Raw genomic sequence first — 16,671 nt, 5'->3', positions numbered from 1 at the left:
GTCAGATCGCAACAAACAGAGTTCCAGCACTTAGGAGAGGTAATGCTCGTAACTCCAGGGTCACTACCCAGGACCCCTAAAACAATATGAAAAACAGGCAGGGGGGTGACAGCAAAGTAACTTTATTCAATAGTTACAGAGACAATACAGAAAGGCAACGTTTCGGGGTCTTATCATGATGGCACCATTTATACCCTGATATTTCTCCTACTTTTCCTTGTTCCCTCGGCAGAATGACTGGGGTAATGAGGAAGTGGGAGGGATATTTAAGCCTTTGGCCTTTGGCTGGGGTGTCTTTGTCTCCTGGTGGCCAGGTGTTGTATTTCCCAACAGTAAAGAATGAAGCTGTGGACTCTTCCTATCCGTAAGGAAAGGAATTTATCTTGTAAGCATAAATTCTGTTTTCTTTCATGTAATTAGCAAGAGTCCATGAGCTAGTGACTTATGGGATATACATTCCTACCAGGAGGGGCAAAGTTTCCCAAACCTCAAAATGCCTACAAATACACCCCTCACCACAAATCAGTTTTACAAACTTTGCCTCCTATGGAGGTGGTGAAGTAAGTTTGTGCTAGATTCTACGTTGATATGCGATCCGCAACAGGTTGGAGCCCGGTTTTCCTCTCAGCGTGCAGTGAATGTCAGAGGGATGTGAGGAGAGTATTGCCTATTTGAATGCAATGATCTCCTTCTACGGGGTCTATTTCATAGGTTCTCTGTTATCGGTCATAGAGATTCATCTCTTACCTCCCTTTTCAGATCGACGATATACTCTTATATATATATATACCATTACCTCTGCTGATTTTCGTTTCAGTACTGGTATGGCTTTCTACAACATGTAGACGAGTGTCCTGGGGTAAGTAAGTCTTATTTTCTGTAACACTCTAAGCTATGGTTGGGCGCTTTTTTTATAAAGTTCTAGATATATGTATTCAAACATTTATTTGCCTTGACTCAGGATGTTCAACATTCCTTATTTTCAGATAGTCAGTTTCATATTTGGGATGATGCATTTGAATCAATCATTTTTTCTTACCTTAAAAAATTTGACTTTTTCCCTGTGGGCTGTTAGGCTCGCGGGGGCTGAAAATGCTTAATTTTATTGCGTCATTCTTGGCGCAGACTTTTTTGGTGCAAAAAATCTTTTCTGTTTCCGGCGTCATACGTGTGCAAAAAATCTTTTCTGTTTCCGGCGTCATACGTGTCGCCGGAAGTTGCGTCATTTTTTGACGTTCTTTTGCGCCAAAAATGTCGGTGTTCCGGATGTGGTGTCATTTTTGGCGCCAAAAGCATTTAGGCGCCAAATAATGTGGGTGTCTTATTTGGCGCTAAAAAAAATATGGGCGTCGCTTTTGTCTCCACATTATTTAAGTCTCATTTTTCATTGCTTCTGGTTGCTAGAAGCTTGTTCTTTGGCATTTTTTCCCATTCCTGAAACTGTCATTTAAGGAATTTGATCAATTTTGCTTTATATGTTGTTTTTTCTCTTACATATTGCAAGATGTCTCATGTTGCATCTGAGCCAGAAGATACTTCAGGAAAATCACTGCCTGGTGCTGGAACTACCAAAGCTAAGTGTATCTGCTGTAAACTTTTGGTAGCTGTTCCTCCAGATGTTGTTTGTATTAAATGTCATGACAAACTTGTTAAAGGGACATGAAACCCAAATCTTTTCTTTTATGATTTAGAAAGAGCATACAATTATAAACAACTTTCTAATTTACTTCTATTATCTATTTTGCTTCATTCTCTTGATATTCTTTGCTGAAAAGCATATCTAGATATGCGTAGTAGCTGCTGATTGGTAGTTGCACATAGATGCCTCCTGTGATTGGTTCACCTTGTGCATTGCTATTTCTTCATTAAAGTATATCTAAAGAATGAAGCAAATTAGTTAATAGAAGTAAATTGGAATATTGTTTAAAGTTGTATTCTCTACCTTAATCATGAAAGAAAATGTTTGGGTATAGTGTCCCTTTAATGCAGAAAATATTTCCTTTAGTAAAATACCATTACCTGTTGTAGTTCCATCAACATCTAATGTTTAGAGTGTTCCTGATAACATAAGAGATTTTGTTTCTGAATCTATTAAGAAGGCTATGTCTGTTATTCCTCCTTCTAGTAAACATAAAAAGTCTTTTAAAACTTCTCTTTATCCAGATGAATTTTTAAATGAACATCATCATTCTGATTCTAATGATTCTTCTGGTTCAGAGGATTCTGTTTCAGAGGTTGATGCTGATAAATCTTCATTTCTTTCATGTAATTAACAAGAGTCCATGAGCTAGTGACGTATGGGATATACATTCCTACCAGGAGGGGCAAAGTTTCCCAAACCTTAAAATGCCTATAAATACACCCCTCACCACACCCACAAATCAGTTTTACAAACTTTGCCTCCAAGGGAGGTGGTGAAGTAAGTTTGTGCTAGATTCTACGTTGATATGCGCTCCGCAGCAAGTTGGAGCCCGGTTTTCCTCTCAGCGTGCAGTGAATGTCAGAGGGATGTGAGGAGAGTATTGCCTATTGAATGCAGTGATCTCCTTCTACGGGGTCTATTTCATAAGGTTCTGAAAATGCTTCATTTTATTGTGTCATTCTTGGCGCGGACTTTTTTGGCGCAAAAATTCTTTTCCGTTTCCGGCGTCATACGTGTCGCCGGAAGTTGCGTCATTTTTGACGTTATTTTGCGCCAAAAATGTCGGCGTTCCGGATGTGGCGTCATTTTTGGCGCCAAAAGCATTTAGGCGCCAAATAATGTGGGCGTCTTATTTGGCGCCAAAAAATATGGGCGTCGCTTTTGTCTCCACATTATTTCAGTCTCATTTTTCATTTGCTTCTGGTTGCTAGAAGCTTGATGTTTGGCATTTTTTTCCCATTCCTGAAACTGTCTTATAAGGAATTTGATCTATTTTGCTTTATATGTTGTTTTTTCTCTTACATATTGCAAGATGTCTCACGTTGCATCTGAGCCAGAAGATACTACAGGAAAACCACTGCCTGCTGGATCTACCAAAGCTAAGTGTATCTGCTGTAAACTTTTGGTAGCTATTCCTCCAGCTGTTGTTTGTAATAATTGTCATGACAAACTTGTTAAAGCAGATAATATTTCCTTTAGTGATGTACCATTGCCTGTTGCAGTTCCCTCAACATCTAAGGTGCAGAATGTTCCTGATAACATAAGAGATTTTGTTTCTGAATCCATAAAGAAGGCTTTGTCTGTTATTTCTCCTTCTAGTAAACGTAAAAAGTCTTTTAAATCTTCTCTCTCTACAGATGAATTTTTAAATGAACACCATCATTCTGATTCTTTGGACTCTTCTGGTTCAGAGGATTCTGTCTCAGAGATTGATGCTGATAAATCTTCATATTTATTTAAGATGGAATTTATTCGCTCTTTACTTAAAGAAGTACTAATTGCTTTAGAAATAGAGGATTCTAGTCCTCTTGATACTAATTCTATACGTTTGGATAAGGTTTTTAAAGCTCCTGCGGTTATTCCAGAAGTCTTTCCTGTTCCTAATGCTATTTCTGCAGTAATTGCTAAGGAATGGGATAAATTGGGTAATTCATTTACTCCTTCTAAACGTTTTAAGCAATTATATCCTGTTCCGCCTGACAGGTTAGAATTTTGGGACAAAATCCCTAAAGTTGATGGGGCTATTTCTACCCTTGCTAAACGTACTACCATTCCTACGTCAGATGGTACCTCGTTTAAAGATCCTTTAGATAGAAAAATTGAATCTTTTCTAAGAAAAGCTTATCTATGTTCAGGTAATCTTCTTAGACCTGCTATATCATTGGCTGATGTTGCTGCAGCTTCAACTTTTTGGTTGGAAACTCTAGCGCAACAAGTAACAAATCGTGATTCTCATGATATTATTATTCTTCTCCAGCATGCTAATAATTTCATCTGTGATGCCATTTTTGATATTATTAGAGTTGATGTTAGATTTATGTCTCTGGCTATCTTAGCCAGAAGAGCTTTATGGCTTAAGACTTGGAATGCTGATATGGCTTCTAAATCAACTCTACTTTCCATTTCTTTCCAGGGAAACAAATTATTTGGTTCTCAGTTGGATTCTATTATTTCAACTGTTACTGGTGGGAAAGGAACTTTTTTACCACAGGATAAAAAGTCTAAAGGTAAAAACAGGGCTAACAATCGTTTTCGTTCCTTTCGTTTCAACAAAGAACAAAAGCCTGATCCTTCGTCCTCAGGAGCAGTTTCAGTTTGGAAACCATCTCCAGTCTGGAATAAATCCAAGCCTGCTAGAAAGGCAAAGCCTGCTTCTAAGTTCACATGAAGGTACGGCCCTCATTCCAGTTCAGCTGGTAGGGGGCAGGTTACGTTTTTTCAAAGAAATTTGGATCAATTCTGTTCACAATCTTTGGATTCAGAACATTGTTTCAGAAGGGTACAGAATTGGTTTCAAGATGAGACCTCCTGCAAAGAGATTTTTTCTTTCCCATGTCCCAGTAAATCCAGTGAAAGCTCAAGCATTTCTGAATTGTGTTTCAGATCTAGAGTTGGCTGGAGTAATTATGCCAGTTCCAGTTCCGGAACAGGGGATGGGGTTTTATTCAAATCTCTTCATTGTACCAAAGAAGGAGAATTCCTTCAGACCAGTTCTGGATCTAAAATTATTGAATCGTTATGTAAGGATACCAACGTTCAAGATGGTAACTGTAAGGACTATATTGCCTTTTGTTCAGCAAGGGAATTATATGTCCACAATAGATTTACAGGATGCATATCTGCATATTCCAATTCATCCAGATCATTATCAGTTCCTGAGATTCTCTTTTCTAGACAAGCATTACCAATTTGTGGCTCTACCGTTTGGCCTTGCTACAGCTCCAAGAATTTTCACAAAGATTCTCGGTGCCCTTCTGTCTGTAATCAGAGAACAGGGTATTGTGGTATTTCCTTATTTGGACAATATCTTGGTACTTGCTCCGTCTTTACATTTAGCAGAGTCTCATACGAATCGACTTGTGTTGTTTCTTCAAGATCATGGTTGGAGGATCAATTTACCAAAAAGTTCTTTGATTCCTCAAACAAGGGTAACCTTTCTGGGTTTCCAGATAGATTCAGTGTCCATGACTTTGTTTTTAACAGACAAGAGACGTCTAAAATTGATTACAGCCTGTCGAAACCTTCAGTCTCAATCATTCCCTTCGGTAGCCTTATGCATGGAAATTCTAGGTCTTATGACTGCTGCATCGGACGCGATCCCCTTTGCTCGTTTTCACATGCGACCTCTTCAGCTCTGTATGCTGAACCAATGGTGCAGGGATTACACGAAGATATATCAATTAATATCTTTAAAACCGATTGTTCGGCACTCTCTAACGTGGTGGACAGATCACCATCGTTTAATTCAGGGGGCTTCTTTTGTTCTTCCGACCTGGACTGTAATTTCAACAGATGCAAGTCTCACAGGTTGGGGAGCTGTGTGGGGATCTCTGACGGCACAAGGAGTTTGGGAATCTCAGGAGGTGAGATTACCGATCAATATCTTGGAACTCCGTGCAGTTTTCAGAGCTCTTCAGTTTTGGCCTCTTCTGAAGAGAGAATCGTTCATTTGTTTTCAGACAGACAATGTCACAACTGTGGCATACATCAATCATCAAGGAGGGACTCACAGTCCTCTGGCTATGAAAGAAGTATCTTGAATTTTGGTTTGGGCGGAATCCAGCTCCTGTCTAATCTCTGCGGTTCATATCCCAGGTGTAGACAATTGGGAAGCGGATTATCTCAGTCGCCAAACGTTGCATCCGGGCGAATGGTCTCTTCACCCAGAGGTATTTCTTCAGATTGTTCAATTGTGGGGGCTTCCAGAGATAGATCTGATGGCCTCTCATCTAAACAAGAAACTTCCCAGGTATCTGTCCAGATCCCGGGATCCTCAGGCGGAGGCAGTGGATGCATTATCACTTCCTTGGAAGTATCATCCTGCCTATATCTTTCCGCCTCTAGTTCTTCTTCCAAGAGTAATCTCCAAGATTCTGAGGGAATGCTCGTTTGTTCTGCTAATAGCTCCGGCATGGCCTCACAGGTTTTGGTATGCGGATCTTGTCCGGATGGCATCTTGCCAGCCATGGACTCTTCCGTTAAGACCAGACCTTCTGTCACAAGGTCCTTTTTTCCATCCGGATCTGAAATCCTTAAATTTAAAGGTATGGAGATTGAACGCTTGATTCTTGGTCATAGAGGTTTCTCTGACTCCGTGATTAATACTATGTTACAGGCTCGTAAATCTGTATCTCGAGAGATATATTATAGAGTCTGGAAGACTTATATTTCTTGGTGTCTTTCTCATCATTTTTCTTGGCATTCTTTTAGAATACCGAGAATTTTACAGTTTCTTCAGGATGGTTTAGATAAGGGTTTGTCCGCAAGTTCTTTGAAAGGACAAATCTCCGCTCTTTCTGTTCTTTTTCACAGAAAGATTGCTATCCTTCCTGATATTCATTGTTTTGTACAAGCTTTGGTTCGTATAAAACCTGTCATTAAGTCAATTTCTCCTCCTTGGAGTTTGAATTTGGTTCTGGGAGCTCTTCAAGCTCCTCCGTTTGAACCTATGCATTCATTGGACATTAAATTACTTTCTTGGAAAGTTTTGTTCCTTTTGGCCATCTCTTCTGCTAGAAGAGTTTCTGAATTATCTGCTCTTTCGTGTGAGTCTCCTTTTCTGATTTTTCATCAGGATAAGGCGGTGTTGCGAACTTCTTTTGAATTTTTACCTAAAGTTGTGAATTCCAACAACATTAGTAGAGAAATTGTGGTTCCTTCATTATGTCCTAATCCTAAGAATTCTAAGGAGAAATCATTGCATTCTTTGGATGTTGTTAGAGCTTTGAAATATTATGTTGAAGCTACGAAATCTTTCCGTAAGACTTCTAGTCTATTTGTTATCTTTTCCGGTTCTAGGAAAGGCCAGAAAGCTTCTGCCATTTCTTTGGCATCTTGGTTGAAATCTTTAATTCATCTTGCCTATGTTGAGTCGGGTAAAATTCCGCCTCAAAGAATTACAGCTCATTCTACTAGGTCAGTATCTACTTCCTGGGCGTTTAGGAATGAAGCTTCGGTTGACCAGATCTGCAAAGCAGCAACTTGGTCCTCTTTGCATACTTTTACTAAATTCTACCATTTTGATGTATTTTCTTCTTCTGAAGCAGTTTTTGGTAGAAAAGTTCTTCAGGCAGCGGTTTCAGTTTGAATCTTCTGCTTATGTTTTTTGTTAAACTTTATTTTGGGTGTGGATTATTTTCAGCAGGAATTGGCTGTCTTTATTTTATCCCTCCCTCTCTAGTGACTCTTGTGTGGAAAGATCCACATCTTGGGTAGTCATTATCCCATACGTCACTAGCTCATGGACTCTTGTTAATTACATGAAAGAAAACATAATTTATGTAAGAACTTACCTGATAAATTCATTTCTTTCATATTAACAAGAGTCCATGAGGCCCACCCTTTTTTGTGGTGGTTATGATTTTTTTGTATAAAGCACAATTATTCCAATTCCTTATTTTATATGCTTCGCACTTTTTTTCTTATCACCCCACTTCTTGGCTATTCGTTAAACTGATTTGTGGGTGTGGTGAGGGGTGTATTTATAGGCATTTTAAGGTTTGGGAAACTTTGCCCCTCCTGGTAGGAATGTATATCCCATACGTCACTAGCTCATGGACTCTTGTTAATATGAAAGAAATGAATTTATCAGGTAAGTTCTTACATAAATTATGTTATTTATTTAAAATGGAATTTATTCGTTCTTTACTTAAAGAAGTCCTAATTGCATTAGAAATTGAGGATTCTGGTCCTCTTGATACTAAATCTAAACGTTTAGACAAGGTCTTTAAATCTCCTGTAGTTATTCCAGAAGTTTTTCCTGTTCCTGGTGCTATTTCTGAAGTAATTTCCAGGGAATGGAATAAATTGGGTAATTCATTTACTCCTTCTAAACGTTTTAAGCAATTATATCCTGTGCCGTCTGACAGATTAGAGTTTTGGGACAAAATCCCTAAAGTTGATGGGGCTATCTCTATCCTTGCTAAACGTACTACTATTCCTACGGCAGATGGTACTTCCTTTAAGGATCCTTTAGATAGGAAAATTGAATCCTTTCTAAGAAAAGCTTATTTGTGTTCAGGTAATCTTCTTAGACCTACTATATCTTTGGCGGATGTTGCTGCAGCTTTAACTTTTTGGTTGGAAACTTTAGCGCAACAAGTAACAGATCATGATTCTCATAACATTATTATTCTTCTTCAACATGCTAATAATTTTATCTGTGATGCCATTTTTGATATTATCAGAGTTGATGTCAGGTTTATGTCTCTAGCTATTTTAGCTAGAAGAGCTTTATGACTTAAAACTTGGAATGCTGATATGTCTTCTAAATCGACTCTACTTTCCCTTTCTCTCCAGGGTAATAAATTATTTGGTTCTCAGTTGGATTCTATTATCTCAACTGTTACTGGTGGGAAAGGAACTTTTTTACCACAGGATAAAAAATCTAAGGGTAAAAACAGGGCTAATAATCGTTTTCGTTCCTTTCGTTTCAACAAAGAACAAAAGCCTGATCGTTCATCCTCAGGAGCAGTTTCAGTTTGGAAACCATCTCCCGTCTGGAATAAATCCAAGCCTTCTAGAAAAGCAAAGCCAGCTTCTAAGTCCACATGAAGGTGCGGTCCTCATTCCAGCTCAGCTGGTAGGGGGCAGATTACGTTTTTTCAAAGAAATTTGGATCAATTCTGTTCACAATCTTTGGATTCAGAACATTATTTCAGAAGGGTACAGAATTGGTTTCAAGATAAGACCTCCTGCAAAGAGATTCTTTCTTTCCCGTGTCCCAGTAAACCCAGCGAAAGCTCAAGCATTTCTGAAATGTGTTTCAGATCTAGAGTTGGCTGGAGTAATTATGCCAGTTCCAGTTCTGGAACAGGGGCTGGGGTTTTATTCGAATCTCTTCATTGTACCAAAGAAGGAGAATTCCTTCAGACCAGTTCTGGATCTAAAAATATTGAATAGTTATGTAAGGATACCAACATTCAAAATGGTAACTGTAAGGACTATCCTGCCTTTTGTTCAGCAAGGGCATTATATGTCTACAATAGATTTACAGGATGCATATCTGCATATTCCGATTCATCCAGCGCACTATCAGTTTCTGAGATTCTCTTTCCTAGACAAGCATTACCAGTTTGTGGCTCTGCTGTTTGGCCTAGCAACAGCTCCAAGAATTTTTACAAAAGTTCTCGGTGCCCTTCTATCTGTAATCAGAGAACAGGGTATTGTGGTATTTCCTTATTTGGACGATATCTTGGTACTTGCTTAGTCTTCACATTTAGCAGAATTTCATACGAATCGACTTTTGTTGTTTCTTCAAAATCATGGTTGGAGGATCAATTCACTAAAAAGTTCATTGATTCCTCAGACAATGTAACCTTTTTGGGTTTCCAGATAGATTCAGTGTCCATGACTCTGTCTTTGACAGACAAGAGACGTCTAAAATTGATTTCAGCTTGTCGAAACCTTCAGTCACAATCATTCCCTTCGGTAGCCTTATGCATGGAAATTCTAGGTCTTATGACTGCTGCATCGGACGCGATCCCCTTTTTTCGTTTTCACATGCGACCTCTTCAGCTCTGTATGCTGAACCGATTGTACGACACTCTGACGTGGTGGACAGATCACCATCGTTTAGTTCAAGGGGCTTCTTTTGTTCTTCCGACCTGGACTGTAATTTCAACAGATGCAAGTCTTACAGGTTGGGGAGCTGTGTGGGGGTCTCTGACAGCACAAGGGGTTTGGGAATCTCAGGAGGTGAGATTACCGATCAATATTTTGGAACTCCGTGCAATTTTCAGAGCTCTTCAGTCTTGGCCTCTTCTGAAGAGAGAATCGTTCATTTGTTTTCAGACAGACAATGTCACAACTGTGGCATACATCAATCATCAAGGAGGGACTCACAGTCCTCTGGCTATGAAAGAAGTATCTCGAATTCTGGTTTGGGCGGAATCCAGCTCCTGTCTAATCTCTGCGGTTCATATTCCAGGAATAGACAATAGGGAAGCGGATTATCTCAGTCGCCAAACGTTGCATCCGAGCGAATGGTCTCTTCACCCAGAGGTATTTCTTCAGATTGTTCAAATGTGGGAACTTCCAGAAATAGATCTGATGGCTTCTCATCTAAACAAGAAACTTCCCAGGTATCTGTCCAGATCCCGGGATCCTCAGGCGGAGGCAGTGGATGCATTATCACTTCCTTGGAAGTATCATCCTGCCTATATCTTTCCGCCTCTAGTTCTTCTTCCAAGAGTAATCTCCAAGATTCTGAAGGAATGCTCGTTTGTTCTGCTGGTAGCTCCAGCATGGCCTCACAGGTTTTGGTATGCTGATCTTGTCCGGATGGCCTCTTGCCAACCGTGGACTCTTCCGTTAAGACCAGACCTTCTGTCGCAAGGTCCTTTTTTCCAGCAGGATCTCAAATCCTTAAATTTAAAGGTATGGAGATTGAACGCTTGATTCTTGGTCAAAGAGGTTTCTCTGACTCTGTGATTAATACTATGTTACAGGCTCGTAAATCTGTATCTAGAGAGATATATTATAGAATCTGGAAGACTTATATTTCTTGGTGTCTTTCTCATCATTTTTCCTGGCATTCTTTTAGAATTCCGAGAATTTTACAGTTTCTTCAGGATGGTTTAGATAAAGGTTTGTCCGCAAGTTCCTTGAAAGGTCAAATCTCTGCTCTTTCTGTTCTTTTTCACAGAAAGATTGCTGATCTTCCTGATATTCATTGTTTTGTACAAGCCTTGGTTTGTATAAAACCTGTCATTAAGTCAATTTCTCCTCCTTGGAGTTTGAATTTGGTTCTGGGGGCTCTTCAAGCTCCTCCGTTTGAACCTATGCATTCAAGTTTTGTTCCTTTTGGCCATCTCTTCTGCCAGAAGAGTCTCTGAATTGTCTGCTCTTTCTTGTGAGTCTCCTTTTCTGATTTTTCATCAGGATAAGGCAGTGTTGCGAACTTCTTTTGAATTTTTACCTAAGGTTGTGAATTCCAACAACATTAGTAGAGAAATTGTAGTTCCTTCATTATGCCCTAATCCTAAGAATTCTAAGGAGAAATCATTGCATTCTTTGGATGTTGTTAGAGCTTTGAAATATTATGTTGAAGCTACTAAGTCTTTCCGTAAGACTTCTAGTCTATTTGTCATCTTTCTGGTTCTAGAAAAGGCCAGAAAGCTTCTGCCATTTTTTGGCATCTTGGTTGAAATCTTTAATTCATCATGCCTATGTTGAGTCGGGTAAAACTCCGCCTCAGAGGATTACAGCTCATTCGACTAGGTCAGTTTCTACTTCCTGGGCGTTTAGGAATGAAGCTTCGGTTGATCAGATTTGCAAAGCAGCAACTTGGTGTTCTTTGCATACTTTTACTAAATTCTACCATTTTTATGTGTTTTCTTCTTCTGAAGCAGTTTTTGGTAGAAAAGTACTTCAGGCAGCGGTTTCAGTTTGAATCTTCTGCTTATGTTTTTCATTAAACTTTATTTTGGGTGTGGATTATTTTCAGCAGGAATTGGCTGTCTTTATTTTATCCCTCCCTCTCTAGTGACTCTTGTGTGGAAAGATCCACATCTTGGGTAGTCATTATCCCATACGTCACTAGCTCATGGACTCTTGCTAATTACATGAAAGAAAACATAATTTATGTAAGAACTTACCTGATAAATTCATTTCTTTCATATTAGCAAGAGTCCATGAGGCCCACCCTTTTTTGTGGTGGTTATGATTTTTTTGTATAAAGCACAATTATTCCAATTCCTTATTTTTTATGCTTTCGCACTTTTTTCTTATCACCCCACTTCTTGGCTATTCGTTAAACTGATTTGTGGGTGTGGTGAGGGGTGTATTTGTAGGCATTTTGAGGTTTGGGAAACTTTGCCCCTCCTGGTAGGAATGTATATCCCATACGTCACTAGCTCATGGACTCTTGCTAATATGAAAGAAATGAATTTATCAGGTAAGTTCTTACATAAATTATGTTTTTTTACCCATTCCCCAGTTTTGCATAACCAGCACTGATATATTACTATAGTAATATACTTTTTATCTCTGTGATTACCTTGTATCTAAGCTTCTGCAGACTGTCCCCTTCAGTTCTTTTGAGAGACTTGCATTTTAGCCATTCAGTGCTGACTCCTAAAAAAAACTATGGAAGTGAGCCTAATGTTATCTATATGGCAAACATGAACTAGCGCTGTCTAGCTGTAAAAAAAACTATCAAAATACAGAGATAAGAGAAGCCTTTAAGGGCTTAGAAATTATCATATGAGCCTACCTAGGTTTAGCTGTCAACAAAGAATACCAATACCCTGCTGCAAGTGAATACTGATATGTTTGTCATGGAAATGGCTTTCTGTAGCAAGAGAGCAGTGTTTTTTTCAGGGTGATGAAATCTTGGCAACTGTATGAATAGACAGATGATTATTTATTATAATGAGTTTAATACTTTATGTGAATCCCCTTTTTGATACTTTTTTTTTCTCAGATGGATTTTGGTATTTGGAAGAATCATTTAGATGCTCTAACAGCAGATGTGAAAGAGAAGATTTACAATGTCTTGCTGTTTGTGGATGGCGGTTGGATGGTTGATGTTAGAGAGGTAACACAAGAGAACTGACCTTCATAGTGTGATCAGGAAACAATATTGTCATAATGTCTTGTCACTATAATCGTAAAACTATTAAGAATCCATAAATTATTAGTAAGAAAACAGATCTATAAAGCATTCTGGTTCATTAACTGAGACATTTTCATTTGTTTAGTATTGTGTATTAATACTCTTATTATTATTATATGTTGAGCTGGTTTAGACTTTCCTTTGGCTGGTTTAGCCTGTTATCCACACCAGTATATAAAGGTGTTTAATATAAAATCTAGTTATTTTTTTAACACTATTATTTTTGTGCTAAGTTATTTTCACTTACATGTGTGTCTTTTTTTGTTTTTGTCCTTGCTGTTGATGTCATTAGGATGCAGAAGAAGATCCAGAACGTACACATCAGATGCATTTGTTGAGAAGGCTATGCCTGCCCATGATGTGTTTCCTGTTGCACACAGTGCTGCACAACACTAAACAATATCAAGATTGCCTACGATTGGCTGATGTGATCTCATCTGAACGCCAGAAGCTTTATGAGGTTGGTTGTTCTCTATATTATCTCTTTCCCTCCATTAATATTTAGGGCTAGATTACAAGTGGAGAGCAAACAATATAGTGTAGTGTATGCATCTCCCACATTGTCCAGTTTTTTAATGTAGTAAAAAAAAAACTAAAATATATAAAAAAATAAAATAAAAAAAAAGGATGCACTCTCAGGAATTTAAGACAGTGTCAACATTTATTTGATTATGTTTTAGGGATCAGATCTGAAGAAAGGGACATTTGATCTCTGAAACGTCATCACATAAATGTTGACACTGTTTGTCTTAAACTCCTGAGAGTGCACCTTTTTTTACTGGAATATTCATTGCAAATTTGCACCCAGGATTGTTGACCTTTGGAGGGAGAATTCATTTTGTGTGTGTGTGGTTTTTTTTTGTTTTTTTTTTAATCCTAGATTTTTCTTTTTAAATTTAATATAAAGACATTTTTCACTCTGTAGCTCTTTCCTTGTAAACTAAAAAAAGGTGCTGCTGTAGTTGACAAATTTGTTTAACATTTAGGAGCCTGTAAGAATATTTAGGAGCCAGGCAGTGGAATTTGTATATAGATCTGTGGAAAAAAAAAGTTAGAAGCCAGGGCTAAAATTCTAGAGGCCAATGGCTCTCTGCACCTGAGTTTGTCGAGCCCTAGTCTAATGTAATTTTGCAGTCAATCAACTACAAGCCCTTTATCTTTAAAAACTGGGCAGCAGAGGTTGTAAACAAAATGTTCTTAGGTAAGTTACAGCAGAAATCTGGGGTGGACTTGTTTACAGAATCTAGTTGTTTGACTGTTTTTACTTTTCTGTTTTCCAGGTGTTTTCAAAGTCTGAATTAAAGAATCTTCTACAGAAATTGAGAGAATCTTCTCTAATGTTGTTAGATAAACAACTTGATCCATTGGGATATGAAATCCAGCAATGATTTCACTGCCTCAAAATGATTTCATATTAATGAAGCTGACATTAGTATTTGTAAAGCTAGTTATAATAATAAAACTATTTTTTGTACTTGTCAGATGTAGCAGTTTTTATTGGTTTTCTATTTGTTTAGTAATAGAGCTATTGCTAAGAAAACTCTGTCCAGCAACTGCACCAGATCAATCTCCATCTGATAAAAATCTGTCTTAATATCATAAGCGATTTTGTAAGCCCTGTGATTCTCCAACCAGCGTTATACTGTTTACATAACAAAATGAGCCAGCTGTAATGTCAGAACATATTGTCCCTAGGGTAAATCTTCAAATCTCTGAATTTTTTTACTCAATCACAAAAACATTTTAGAGAAAACTTGAGGAAGAACAAATATGCTATTTGCTGAATTCTGAATCTATAAGAGGACTTTTTTAATCATAAATGCAGCGAATTACATTTATTTGCTGCTGCTTTAGAATATTCAGTGCATTTTGGAGGTTAATATTTTAAAGCATGCTTTCTTAAAGGGACATAATACTCATATGCTAAATCACTTGAAACTGATGCAGTACAACTGTAAAAAGCTGACAGGAAAATATTACCTGAGCATCTCTATGTAAAAAAGGAAGATATTTTACCTCACATTCTCCTCAGCTCAGCAGAGTAAGTTCTGTGTAGAAAGTTATACTCAACTGCTGCTCAGCTGCAGGTAAAAAAAAAAATGAAGAAATGAACAGCAGCCAATCAGCATCAACAGTTCTGAGGTCATTAACTCTTTTACTGTGATCTCATGAGATTTCACTTAACTCTCATGAGATTTCATTGTAAACTTCCTTACACTGAATAGGGAAATAACATGAGAGTGCACGAGACTCAATCCCTTAGCTGTCCCGGGACAGACATACTGATTTGTTGCTTAGAAGTCCTTTACAATGGGATGTGGTTACTGAGGAACTTTTGAGGTAAAATCTTTCTTTTTTACATAGAGATGTTCAGGTGACATTTTCTAGTCGGCTTTTCTTCTGTTATGTGTGATCAGTCCACGGGTCATCATTACTTCTGGGATATAACTCCTCCCCAACAGGAAATGCAAGAGGATTCACCCAGCAGAGCTGCATATAGCTCCTCCCCTCTACGTCACTCCCAGTCATTCTCTTGCACCCAACGACTAGATAGGATGTGTGAGAGGACTATGGTGATTATACTTAGTTTTTATAACTTCAATCAAAAGTTTGTTATTTTACAATAGCACCGGAGTGTGTTATTGCCTCTCTGGCAGAGTTTGAAGAAGAATCTACCAGAGTTTTTTACTATGATTTTAACCGGAGTAGTTAAGATCATATTGCTGTTTCTCGGCCATCTGAGGGAGGTAAAAGCTTCAGATCAGGGGACAGCGGGCAGATGAATCTGCATTGAGGTATGTAGCAGTTTTTATTTTCTGAATGGAATTGATGAGAAAATCCTGCCATACCGTTATAATGACATGTATGTATACTCTACACTTCAGTATTCTGGGGATGGTATTTCACTGGAATTACTCTGTTAAAAGTACATTAAACCTTTGAATAGGTATTTATTATGTTAAACGTTTTTGCTGGAATGTAGAATCGTTTGCATTTTCTGAGGTACTGAGTGAATAAATGTTTGGGCATTATTTTTCCACTTGGCAGTTGCTTGTTTTAAATTGTGACAGTTTCGTTTCTCTCTCACTGCTGTGTGTGAGGGGGAGGGGCCGTTTTTGGCGCTCTTTGCTACGCATCAAAAATTTCCAGTCAGTTACTCTTGTATTTCCTGCATGATCCGGTTCATCTCTAACAGAACTCAGGGGTCTTCAAACTTCTTTGGAGGGAGGTAGATTCTCTCAGCAGAGCTGTGAGACTTATATATTGACTGTGATTAAAAAACGTTGCTCTGTAATTTTTATGTTTCAAAATTAATTATTGTTACTTTACTAAGGGGAACAAACCTTTGCTAAAAGTTGTGTTGTTTTTAAGGATTGATGCTATAACTGTTTTTCAGTTCATTATTTCAACTGTCATTTAATCGTTTAGTGCTTCTTTGAGGCACAGTACGTTTTTGTTAAATAAGATTGTAACCAAGTTGCAAGTTTATTGCTAGTGTGTTAAACATGTCTGATTCAGAGGAAGATACCTGTGTCATTTGTTCCAATGCCAAGGTGGAGCCCAATAGAAATTTATGTACTAACTGTATTGATGCTACTTTAAATAAAAGCCAATCTGTACAAATTGAACAAATTTCACCAAACAGCGAGGGGAGAGTTATGCCGACTAACTCGCCTCACGTGTCAGTACCTGCATCTCCCGCCCGGGAGGTGCGTGATATTGTGGCGCCTAGTACATCTGGGCGGCCATTACAGATAACATTACAAGATATGGCTACTGTTATGACTGAAGTTTTGGCTAAATTACCAGAACTAAGAGGCAAGCGTGATCACTCTGGGGTGAGAAAAGAGTGCGCTGATAATACTAGGGCCATGTCAGACACTGCGTCACAGCTTGCAGAGCATGAGGACGG

General features: G+C 38.3%; 1 protein-coding gene across 1 annotated transcript in view; it reads left to right on the top strand.

Annotated features, from left to right (window-relative positions):
- Positions 1-14,239, top strand: part of NUP107 (nucleoporin 107) — a 264,058-nt gene extending 249,819 nt beyond the window's left edge. Inside the window, exons 26-28 of the mRNA XM_053716825.1 lie at positions 12,567-12,680; positions 13,051-13,218; positions 14,039-14,239. Of these exons, the coding sequence (XP_053572800.1) occupies positions 12,567-12,680; positions 13,051-13,218; positions 14,039-14,146 (390 nt within the window). The 3' untranslated portion in view covers positions 14,147-14,239. The remainder of the gene's footprint in view (positions 1-12,566; positions 12,681-13,050; positions 13,219-14,038) is intronic.
- The last annotated feature ends 2,432 nt before the right edge of the window (positions 14,240-16,671 follow it).

The sequence above is a fragment of the Bombina bombina genome, chromosome 6 (assembly GCF_027579735.1).
Source record: "Bombina bombina isolate aBomBom1 chromosome 6, aBomBom1.pri, whole genome shotgun sequence".
NCBI lineage: Eukaryota > Metazoa > Chordata > Amphibia > Anura > Bombinatoridae > Bombina > Bombina bombina.
Note: the sequence above shows the minus strand (reverse complement) of the source record. Positions and strands in the feature narration are given on the sequence as shown.